Below are 12,460 nucleotides of genomic sequence, written 5' to 3'. Positions count from 1 at the left end.
AGGACAGAGTTGCTGCCTCACAGGTACCATGTCCCAGGGCCATCTGGAAATCGCAGAGGTGCTCCTGAGCGTGGCCCAGTCACAGCAGGCCATGGCTGGGAATGTCGGCGGTATTGCCAGGCACTGAGCAACATGGCGCAGACACAGAGGGAGGTGGCCCAGTCCCAGTGGGTGATGGCGCAGTCACTGGCTGATGTGACACAAACCATAAAGTGGTGGCACAGTCGCAGCGTGATGTGGCTGATGCACTATCAATTACCACAAAGACGAGAATAGTGGAACAATCGAGGCTTTATTGAGCAAGATGTTGTGCCTCCTGTAGCTGGAACCAGAATGGCTGCAGCACAGAAGAGCACGCACATTTATACGCCGGCTACTGGGCGGAGCCAGCAGGCAGGGATTTACCCTTATACCTCTAATATACGGGCAGTGCTGTAATACATATAACATACTACTAGTGGTCACTACCACATTGGTGGAGTCCCAGAAGGAGCTGGTCCACTCCCTGTGCTCCATGGCCGCGAGCGTGGTCGAGATCAGAGCGGGCCTCCAGGACTGGCAGCGCCAGATGGCGGGGGAGTCTCACAGGAAAGCTCCCCTCGCACCCCCGTCCCATGGAGTAGCACAAGGGCCATCATGCACCCCGAGGGACGAGAAGGTGATGGGTCCCGTGACGGTGACTTCCGCAGGGGATGTGCTGGAACATCGCAGCACCTTGGACCCCCCCTCCCTCTTGTCCCTGGTGCACTTGATGGGCAGCGGGCAGAACAGGGCGGCACCACACCACCCGAGCAGCAGCAAGGCCCATCCAGGCCCAGTCACCCCAGTAGACACCCGCCAACAGGGAGCCAGATTGCAGGGTGGGAATCACAGCAGGTCACCTCCAATCCTGCAGTACCGTCTGGGGATCCACCTAGACATAGCATTAGGGCCCATAAATCCAGGCGTTCGCACGGGTGCAGGCCACAGTTTAGCTACGGCACAAATCTGTACATATTCGTTCGCATTAAACACCTGTTGCCACCATTACAACCTGCCTCGGTGGTCTGTCTGATGGGTATGAGGGGTGGGCTGGTTTGGGCTGGCCGGCGGCGGGGCGGAAATGGGCCGACGTTGGGGTGGGGGGGGGGAGGGGGAGCGGGGAGAATGGGCGGACCCTATGGTTGCCCAGGATCCCCACCTCCCCGCCACATCTCCCCCTCCCCCCCCCCACCCGACCGTCCCTACCACCGCCACCCCAGGGATCCGATGGTACCATGTGATGGAATGGCCACTCTAGGATGGTGGAAAGTGTTACCGTGGGCAGGGGTCAGACGTCATCATACGATGCGGAGCACCAGGGCTCATCACAAAGAGAGACGAAGTGTGGGGTTGGGATGTGGTGATAATGCCCCTGGTCAGTCCCCTCCCTAGTCAGTGAACCTGGAGGCGATCAGATTGTCCTGTGCACATTGGCTCTGGCGGACATGTCGTGCGGACTCCCTGCCTGCCTGGGCCCGTGCCCTGCACACCCCCACCCGCATCCTCCTCGTCGGATGAGGCCTGGTGTGCCTCCTCCTCCTCCAACACATCACCCCTCTGCTGTCCGATGTTGTGGAGGACGCAGCAGGCCACCACAATGCAGGTGACTTTCTCAGCGTCATACTGGAGGACCCCTCCAGAGCGCTCCAGGCACCTGAAGCGCATCTTCAAGAGGCTGAAGTACCACCCGATCAGACTCCTGGTTGCTGCATGGGCTTCGTTGTAGCGGGTCTCTGCGTCGGTCGTATGGTGGTGGTCTGTCCTGTGGCCTCTGGATAGCTGGCATCAGCCACGAACGCAGTGGATAACCCGTCACCCAGAAGCAAACGCCCCCCCCCCCCCCCACCAGCTAGAGACATGTCAGAAATCGCCGACTGTGCCAGGATGAAGGCGTTGTGTATACTGCCCAGGTACCGGCACATACGTGTATGATGTGCATCTGATGGTCACATATCAGCTGCACGTTTATCAAGTGGAATCCCTTTCGGTTTGTGTAGAGCGGCCTGTTATCCATTGGTGTCCCTAGCAGCACATGCATCCCGTCGATTACCCCCTGGACCCGGGGCATTCCGTCGGAGGTGGTGAGCTCTGTTGCCCGGGCATCCTGGTGGGCTTGGTCCCCATTGAAGTGGATATATTGAGGGCCTCTGTGATGGCACGGATGCACCTGGGATATCAATGATATCCAGGACAGGTGTCCCCATCGCGTAAACATTCAGGGCGACCTTCACCTTGACGGCCACTGGGAGAGGGTGTCCTCCCCCATATCCCCATGGTGCCAGGTGCTCCATCATCTGGCAGATATGTCGTACTGTCCATCTGCTCAGCCGGAGTCTTCGATGGCATGCCCAGTCCGGCAGGTCCTCAAATGGCAGGCGGTGCCGGTACACATGAGGCCTCATGCGACACTTCCTTGGTACATCCTCCTCCTCGGCCTGTTGGGCAGCTGGCTCACCAACCTGGGCATCTCTTACCTGCCCCTCTGCTGCCTGTTCAGGCTCAGTGGGAGATAAAAGTGTCAGATGTTTGGCCTCAGCTAGGTAGAAATCAGTATGCCAGACTACTGCACCCCCCCTTGTCAACAGTTTGATGCAGATGTCGGACCTGAGAGAATGGATTTAAAGAGAGACATTTTGGAGTGAACGATGGGAGCAGAGAAATTGAGATGACCCATGACACACCATCTCAGTCAAAAAACCTCGAGATGGTGGGGGCAGACAAGTCCAGGTGGAGGGAGAATACTGGACATGGGTAAAAAGATTCACCAGGGGAAGGACGAAGTGGGCAGAGAAGCAAAGGATACCGAAAAGGTGCTCAGCCTTGTGCTGAGCTCGGAATTCATTGAGGTGGTGATATAAGGGGATGAAGCGGAGACCTTTGCTGAGGAGTCAGAGAGTGGAAAGTCAGTGAGTATCTAATATTATGAATACACAGGAAGGGGGTGTGATTCAAATAAGGGATGAGTTGGAGGGAAGACAAGGAGAGGAAGGATCTGGATCTTGGGTCCCATAAATTAGTGAAGCTTGCGATCCTTCATATCTGAAAGGAAGATAAAAGATTTTTGATTAAGTGCTGAATGAGGCGCAGGATGAAATGAAACTGTGGGTCAGCACAGCTTGAAGTTGAGTAAACTGAAGTTACTTAAAAGAGAATGAGTGTGAATGTGGCAGTGCATGATGTTGAGAGTCATTCTTAGGAAGAACAGCATTAACAGCAATTCTAGACCAGGTGAGCTACATGTTGAATTGAAGGAGAAGGAGGTTGCGGTAGAGAGAGTGACCATGGTTCTGTGCACACATTTGCTGCTCATGGGCCAGCTTGGGTTAGCTCAGGATCAGTGGGTTGAGCTCGGGTCCTGGGTAGGTGAGCTCAGGTCGGGGAGCGGGGGCGGGGGGGTGGGGGGGGGGTCGGGGAGGCAGACACTGGGGCAGCACAGGCTATGAAGACTATGTTCCTAGCCAGGGGGCGGGTGGGAGTGGAAGACAGTCTTGGGGGGGCTGCCATTGGCATAACTTTGAGAGGGTATGGTTTGGCCCTTGTAATAACCCTCAACAGGGAGTCAACAGGGAGATCCCAATTGATCTCTCTGTGGGACTCGTGGAATACGAGCATGGGGTTATGTTGCTTTTGGAGTATTGTGTGCAGTTCTGGCCACCACTTTATCAGAGGGACGTGGAAGCTTTGGAGTGTGAAGAAGGTTCCCCAGGCATCTTCCGGTTAGGCACGCTACAGCCTTCCGGCCTGATCATCGAATTCAACAACTTCAGATGATCAGCCCATTTGTTTTCATTTCATTTTAACTGTCTTTTACCATTTCTTTCTTTCTTAATATACATTTTATATTTCCCCCCCCCCCAATCTTATCCACCTTTCCTGCACCTTTCTCCTCTTTGCTTCCCCCTTCCCCTCCCCCCACACCTATAGTTCATCCTCTGATGTTAGTTTCCCTGCTGTTTGACCTTTCACATCTTTTGTCCTCTCTGGGGACTGCCATTAGCACTCTTTCCCCTTGGTTTCTGTGGCCATTAGCACCCGGTTTCCCTGAGTTTCTGTGGCTATGACTCATCTTTCATTCTCACTCCACAGTATAAATATTTCCCACTTTCTCTGTCTGTTAGCTTTGACAAAGAGTAATCGGACTCGAAACATTAGCTCTTTTCTCTCCCTACAGATGCTACCAGGCTTGCTGAGATTTTCCAGCATTTTCTCTTTCGTTTCAGATTCCAGCATCCGCAGTAATTTGCTTTTTTTCCCCAGGATGTTGCCTGGGTGTTGGCTATGAGCAGTGGTTGGATAAACTCGGATTGTTTTCACTGGAAAGCTGGATGCTGATGGGAGACCTTTTAGAGGTCTAGAAAATTATCAGAGGCAGACAGGGTGGATAGTCAGAGGCTTTTTCCAAGGGTGGAAGTGTCAATTACAAGGGGGCACAGGTTCAAAGTGAGAGGAGGAAAGTTTAAGGGAGATGTGCGGGGTAAGTTTTTCACACCAAGAGTGGTGGGTGCCTGGAATACGCTGCCAGAGGATGCAGGCACATTAGCAACATTTAAGAGGCATCTGGATGGGTACATGAATAGGGAGGAAATAGAGGGATACGGACTGAGTATGGGCAGAAGGATTTTTTTTTTAGTTATGGCATCATGATTGGCACAGGCTTGGAGGGCCAAAGGGACTGTTCCTGTGCTGTACTTTTCTTTGTCCTTTGTTCCCTGCTAGTGGGCGGAAGCCCGCCAAGCTGGAGCTTGTTACCTTGCTCTGTAAAAACCGGCTGGGACAGGGACCAACATTGTGGTAGTTCCGGTGGGGACTTATTGTGTGTCTGCTGCTGTAGCGACCGCTTTCTATGACTATAATAAATTTGTGTTTATTCACCGACAAGGGCCTCCTGGGTCTTCATAGCCCCATAAAGGGGGCATTTTCAATGAAGGGCAATAAAGTCACTAACAAATCTCACCCACCCTGAGTCTGGAATCCACAGCTCAAGGGCCTGTGCAACCTGAGGGGCCCTGATACTGGGCCAGGAAGCCTGGAAAGCTGGGCTGGGTGGCTGGGCAGCCATAACGCCTAATTAAAACAAAGCACAGGAACAGGCCTTCGGCTCTCCAAACCTGCGCCGACCATGCTGCACGTCTAACCTAAAACCGTCAACATTTCTGGGGTCCGTATCCCTCTATTCCAATCATATTCATGTATTTGTCAAGGCGACCCTTAAACGTCACTATTCCATCCTGGGAAAAAGCCTTTGACTATCCACTCTGTCCGTGCAACTTTGTAGACTTCTGTCAGGTCACTCCTCAATCTCCGTCACTGCAGTGAGAGCAAACCAAGTTTATCCAACTCTCCTCAAAGCTAATGCTCATGTTATGGGCGAGGTGTTTTCAGAACCCCAAAACGTATCATGGAGTTCAACCAACCTCTTCCCTTTAATGGATTTGTTGCTTTTCTGAGCACACGACTTGTTCCCCAGGTGTGATATTACAATTATGGACACGTGGGGCGAAATTCTCCTGAAACGGCGCGATGTCTGCCGACTGGCGCCCAAAATGGTGCCAATCAGACGGGCATCGCGCCGCCCCAAAGGTGCGGAATGCTCCGCATCTTTGGGGGCCGAGCCCCAACATTGAGGGGCTAGGCCGACGCCGGAGGAATTTCCGCCCCGCCAGCTGGCGGAAACGGCCTATGTTGCCCCGCCAGCTGGCACGGAAATGACATCTCCGGGCTACGCATGCGCGGGAGCGTCAGCGGCCACTGACAGTTTCCCGTGCATGCGCAGTGGAGGGAGTCTCTTCCGCCTCCGTCATGGTGGAGACCGTGGCGGAGGCGGAAGGGAAAGAGTGCCCCCACGGCACAGGCCCGCCCGCGGATCGTGGGTCCCGATCGCGGGCCAGGCCACCGTGGGGGCAACCCCTGGGGCCAGATCGCCCCGCGCCCCCCCCAGGACCCCGCCCACGCCGCCTTGTCCCGCTGTTCAAAACGTGTCCACGCCGGCGGGACAGGCAATTTATCGGCGGGACTTCGGCCCATCCGGGCCGGAGAATCGAGCGGGGGGGGCCCGCCAACCGGCGCGGCCCGGTTCCCGCCCCTGCCGAATATCCGGTACCGGAGACTTCGGCAACCGGCGGGGGCGGGATTCACGGCAGCCCCCGGCGATTCTCCAAGCCGGCGGGGTGTCGGAGAATGACACCCGTGGTTTTTAAACACAAAACAATGTTTATTCTATGAACTCAACTTAACTTTCTAAATAAACATTGGATCCCTTAACACCCCTCACTTCAAAGATAACCCTGAAAATAATACACCACTAAATAATCCCTCAAAATGTTCCTTCAAACATCCAAAAGGCTTCAAACCTTCAAAACAGTAACACCCCAGGTCACAGTTAATGTATATTTTCTGTTTTATGGCAGACATATATATGCTTGGTTGACTTCAGCTCCAGCACCTTGCTTTCTTCCTGCAGCTCTCTGGAAACACACAGACACACCCAAGTTGCTTTTTCAAACTGGCTTTCTCCCTTCAAGCAGATCACAGCAAACCAGAACTTCTCAAACTGGCTTTCTCCTTTTAATCAGCTCACAGCAAAATAGCTAGGCACTTTTAAACTGCTCTCAGCAAAACCAGCCAGGCACTTTTCAAAACTGAAACTTCAAAACTGCAAAACTTCAAAACTGAGCTCAGCCCCACCCACTCTCTGACATCACTGTTTTCTTAAAGGTACACTGCTTAAACATCCATGTCTTAAAGGTACTCTCACATGACACTCTCCATGCCAGGCAACATTGTGGTAAACCTCTTCTGTATCTTCTCCAAAGCCTCCACATCCTTCTGGTCGTGCGGGAGCCAGAATTGAACACTGTGGGCGTGATTCTTGGAAAGATTTCTAAGTGTGATAGCAAGCGGGAATTGCCGCGAGTTTCCCGGCGCTCGGCTGAAAGAGGCCGGCAACATTATTCAACGTTAATTGGTCTACTTAACGAGGCCGAGGGGGCTTCTCAGCACAATGAAGGCTCACCCAGCTGATTCGCCGGCCCCCCACTAACAAGGTCGAGCAGCACTTAAGCAGCACTTGCTCAGCCAACCCCAGCCAGCTCACAACAATCGTGCCAAGGAGATTTGGTGCGCTGACCTGAGAGAGAAGGCTGCGAGATGCAGTGAATGCCAGGAGGGATGTCCTGTTCCTCCGGGGTCCAGGAGGGTTAGCCATAGGGCAGTCAGTGCTGCCTGGGGCGAGGTGACGGTGGCTGTGAGCGCTGGGAGTGTGCCAGAAGGACTAGCCTCCAGTGAAGGATGAAGGTCATTGATCAAAACCAGGCAGCACGAGTAAGTAGACACCTTTGCTACCCACTCTACCATCCCATGAGACCTCTCTCACCCGCCCACCCCCACCCCCAGCATGAGAGCGTCTACCCGCCTTCCCCTTCAACCCCCCAACCCTTCCTCCACCCCCACCACCTTCAGCGTGGTATGGCATTGGGGAGAGTTATAGAACAAAGAGATCTAGGAGTACAGGTTCATAGCTCCTTGAAGGTGGAGTCGCAGGTGGACAGGGTGGTGAAGAAGGCATTCGGCATGCTTGGTTTCATTGGTCAGAACATTGAATACAGGACTTGGGACGTCTTGTTGAAGTTGTACAAGACATTGGTACGGCCACACTTGGAATACTGTGTGCAGTTCTGGTCACCCTATTATAGAAAGGATATTATTAAACTAGAAAGAGTGCAGAAAAGATTTACTAGGATGTTACCGGGACTTGATGGTTTGAGTTATAAGGAGAGGCTGGATAGACTGGGACTTTTTTCCCTGGAGCGTAGGAGGCTTAGGGGTGATCTTATAGAGGTCTATAAAATAATGAGGGGCATAGATAAGGTAGATAGTCAACATCTTTTCCCAAAGGTAGGGGAGTCTAAAACTAGAGGGTATAGGTTTAAGGTGAGAGGGGAGAGATTCAGAAGGGCCCAGAGGGGCAATTTCTTCACTCAGAGGGTAGTGAGTGTCTGGAATGGGCTGCCAGAGGTAGTAGTAGAGGCGGGTACAATTGTGTCTTTTAAAAAGCATTTAGATAGTTACATGGGTAAGATGGGTATAGAGGGTTATGGGCCAAGTGCGGGCAACTGGGACTAGCTTAATGGTAAAAACTGGGAGGCATGGACTGGTTGGGCCAAAGGGCCTGTTTCCATGCTGTAAACTTCTATGATTCTATGATTCTATGAATCACCGGGCTCCACCCAGAGGACCTGTCAAACATGAGTTTTTATTGCGTTACTGATTGACCCATCCCTCCCACTGACCACATGACCATTCTCCCGCAGGTCCTCCAGCCAAAGGCGCTGCCCCATCCCAGGCGGCACCCTCTCTAGCCTCCAAGGAGACCACCTGGGAGGAGAACTCTGAGGATGCCACCATAATAGTCGCAGGACAGCCGTCATCCCCACCTTCCACCAACGTAAATAGACACACCTCGGTGGGAAATGCTAGTGGTCAGGCATCTGGGGCACAATCTGGTGAGCACCAGACTGTTGCAGTGAATTAAACACCAAAATAAAAATAAAATATTGCGGATGGATAGAAATCTAAAATAAAAACAGGAAATGCTAGAATTACTCAGTGGGTCAGGCAGTATCTATTAAGAACAAAGAGCACTACAGCACAGGAACAGGCCCTTCAGCCCTCCAAGCCTGTACCGGTCATGATACCAACCTTTGCCAAAACCCTCAGCACTTCCTTGTGCCGTATCCCTCTCTACCCATCCTAGCCATGTGTTTATCAAGGTGGCTTTTGAACGCCGGTAATGTATCTGCTTCCACAACCTCCTCTGGTAACGTGTTCCAGGCACTCACCACCCGCTGCGTAAAAAACCTGCCTCGCAAATCTCGTCTAAACTTTGTCCCCTGGACCTTAAACCTATGCCCCCTGGTGACTGACCCCTCCACCCTGGGAAAGACTGGGAAACACTTTATCCATGCCCCTCATAACCTTGTAGACCTCTATTAGGTCGCCCCTCAACCTCAGTCTTTCGAATGAAACAGTCCAAGTTTATTAAGCCTCTCCACATAGCTAACACCCCCCAGACCAGGCAACATCCTGATAAACCTCCTCTTCACCCTCTCCAAAGCGTCCACATCTTTCTGGTAGTGTGGCGACCAGAACTGTGCACAATATTCCAAGTGCGGCCTTACCAAGGTTCTATACAACTGCAGCATGACTTGCCAGTTTTTATACTTGATGCCCAGTTTAATGAAAGCAAGTATTCCGTATGATTTCTTGACTACCTTGTCCACTTGTGTTGCCACCTTCAAAGATCTGTGTACCTGCACAGCCAGTTCTCTCTTACTTTCTATATTCCTAAGAGTTTTGCCATTTACGGTATATTTCCCCTCTGTGTTAGACCTACCAAAATGCATTACCTCACGTTTGTCCGGATCAAACCCCATTTGCCATTTCTCTGCCCAAGTCTCCAACCTATCTCTGTCCTGCTGTATATTCTGACAATCCTCAACACTATCTGCTACTCCACCAACCTTGGTGTCATCCGCTAACTTACTAATCAGACCAGCTACATTTTCCTCCACATCGTTTATGTACACTACAAACAACAGAGGCACCAGCACAGATCCCTGTGGAACACCACTAGTCACAACCTTCCATTCATAAAAACACCCTTCTACTGCTACCCTTTTCCTTCTGCGACCAAGCCAGTTCTGTATCCATCTTACCATCTCACCTCTGATCCCATGTGACTTCACCTTTTGTACCAGTCTGCCATGAGGCACTTTGCAAAGGGTTTACTGAAGTCCATGTAAACAACATCCAGCGCCCTCCCCTCATCAATCACCTTTATCACCTCCTCAAAAAACTTGATCAAGATAGTGAGGCACAACCTCCCCTTCACAAAACCATGCTGTCTATCGCTTACGGGTCCATTTGTTTCCAAATGCGTATAAATACTGTCCCTGAGAATTCTCTCCAATAATTTACCTACTATGGACATGAGGCTCACCAGCCTATAGTTTCCAGGATTATCCCTGCTACCTTTCTTAAACTGCGGTACCACATTTGTTATTCTCCATTCCTCTGGGATCTCACCTGTAGCCAATACAAATATGTCAGTCAAGGCCCCAGCAATTTTCTTCCATGCTTCCCTCAGTATTCGGGAGTAAAAACCATCCGTCCCAGGAGATTTATCTACCTTAATATCTTTTAAAAGACCCAATACCTCCTCCGAAGAGAGTGTGTCTCTTCACAACTTTTTAATTTGAACTTCAACATCTCTGTTAACAGCCCCAAAATATTTTCTGGCATTTCAGGGATTTAAGTTAATGCTTACTAAATTTTAAAAGAGCTGTTTTGATACAGTGTGTCGAGCATGTGTGACTGGATTACACTGTCCAGCAAACCTCTTATTTACCGATTGAATGAAAGGAGATCAAAGTGGCTGAATCCTACCTTACAAGCCACACGGTGTGGACAGAATTTTCCAAATCCCAGAGGGGGCTGGATACGACGGAGCAGTGTCACCACATCCAGATGTTTAATCCTCCCCCTATGGAGAATAATCAGAAAAACTATCATGTAGGTATGTATGTGTATATGGGTGTGTATATGTGTACATGTATTTTTGTGTGTGTTCAACAAACTTACTTGGCTTCAGGATCATACTCGGCCCAGATCCTCTTAAATTCATCAAGATGGTGAGGGCCCAGAATAGACCAATCACGTGTCAGGTAATCAAAGTTGTCCATAATTACAGCCACAAACAGATTAATAATCTGCAAAGAGAACAAAAGTGTATAATATACAAGCCAGGTACAGACAGTGCCAGCACAAAGCTTACTGCCCACTGTATAGAACTGAGTCCCCTCTAACTCGGGCAGCACGGTAGCCTTGTGGATAGCACAATTGCTTCACAGCTCCAGGGTCCCAGGTTCGATTCCGGCTTGGGTCACTGTCTGTGCGGAGTCTGCACATCCTCCCCGTGTGTGCGTGGGTTTCCTCCGGGTGCTCCGGTTTCCTCCCACAGTCCAAAGATGTGCGGGTTAGGTGGATTGGCCATGATAAATTGCCCTCAGTGTCCAAAATTGCCCCTCGTGTTGGGTGGTGTTACTGGGTTATGGGGATAGGGTGGCGGTGTTGACCTTGGGTAGGGTGCTCTTTCCAAGAGCCGGTGCAGACTCGATGGGCCGAATGGTCTCCTTCGGCACTGTAAATTCTATGATAATCTATGATAACTGGGGCACCTAATTCCATATACTTTGACAAATGTGAAAAAACGCACCCGAACCACTGCCCCCCCCCCCCCACCCCCCCCAATTTACTAAATCTCTCATCATAGGACATAGCCCTCATCCCAGACTAGTGAACCTTCACTATACCACTTCCAACAAAAGTACATCCTTCCTTAGAGAGAGGTACAAAAGTGTGCACATTATTCCAGATGTAGTCTCATCAAAGCCCTGTATAATTACAGCATTGCTGGCTTATTCTTGTGCTGCAATTCTCTTGCAATAAAGGCCAAAGTGCTATTTGCCGTCTTAATTGCACCTACACAGGTTTCTATGGAAGAAGTCTTACAACACCAGATTAAAGTCCAACAGGTTTGTTTCGAATCACTAGCTTTCGGAGCACTGCTCCTTCCACCTGAGGAAGGAGCTGTGCTCCGAAAGCTAGTGATTCAAAACCAACCTTTTGGACTTTAACCTGGGGCGACATTCTCCGTTATCGGCGCGATGTCCGCCTACCGGCGCCAAAAACGGCGCAAATCCCACCTGCATCACGCCGCCCCAAACGTCGCAAAGTCTCCGGCCCGGAATGGGCGAGCAGCGACGTGACGCTATCTGCGCTGGCTGACGTGGTTCACGCCGCACAGCGTGACGGCTCATAACACGCGCTGCTCCCCCCCACCCGACCAGAAGACCCGACCGGATGGCCGCCCGCCGCTCAGCCCCGAGGTTCCAGTCCCGCGATATTGAGGCGCTCCTGGATGCAGTGGAGCAGAGGAGGGAGGCCCTGTATCCCGGACACGGCCGCAGATGTCGCCCCACGCCACAGCCGCCGTCTGTGGAGGGAAGTGGCAGAGGCCGTCAGCGCTGTGGCCCTGACACCACGGACAGGCACCCAGTGCCACAAGAAGGTGAACGACCTCATCAGAGCAGCCAGGGTGAGCCTGCCCGATATCCATATCCCCCTCCCCAGATCCCCCTCCCCATATCCCCCCTCCCCCATATCCCCCCTCCCCCATATCCCCCTCCCCAGATCACCCCTCCCCCATATACCCCTCCCCCTAATCCCCCATATCCCCCTCCCCCATATCCCCCTCCCCCATATCCGCCTTCCCCCATTTCCCCAAGTGAATCCAGCCCTAACCTCAACCTCTGCAATATACGCGCAACCGATGGCGTGCATTCATATACCTGTCCCCATATCCCCCCTCCCCCATATCCCC

General features: G+C 51.9%; 1 protein-coding gene across 12 annotated transcripts in view; it reads right to left on the bottom strand.

Moving 5' to 3' along the window:
- The window catches only part of LOC140393996 (voltage-dependent L-type calcium channel subunit alpha-1S-like), an 804,045-nt gene that overhangs the window by 204,696 nt on the left and 586,889 nt on the right, over positions 1 to 12,460 (bottom strand). For all 12 annotated transcript variants that reach the window (XM_072480735.1, XM_072480727.1, XM_072480737.1 and 9 more), the window contains 2 exons: positions 10,660 to 10,787; positions 10,465 to 10,561 (listed from right to left, as the gene is read on the bottom strand). In XM_072480735.1, the coding sequence (XP_072336836.1) occupies positions 10,465 to 10,561; positions 10,660 to 10,787 (225 nt within the window). The remainder of the gene's footprint in view (positions 1 to 10,464; positions 10,562 to 10,659; positions 10,788 to 12,460) is intronic.

The sequence above is a fragment of the Scyliorhinus torazame genome, chromosome 17, assembly GCF_047496885.1.
Source record: "Scyliorhinus torazame isolate Kashiwa2021f chromosome 17, sScyTor2.1, whole genome shotgun sequence".
Lineage (NCBI taxonomy): Eukaryota > Metazoa > Chordata > Chondrichthyes > Carcharhiniformes > Scyliorhinidae > Scyliorhinus > Scyliorhinus torazame.
This window is presented reverse-complemented; position numbering and strand designations above follow the sequence as displayed.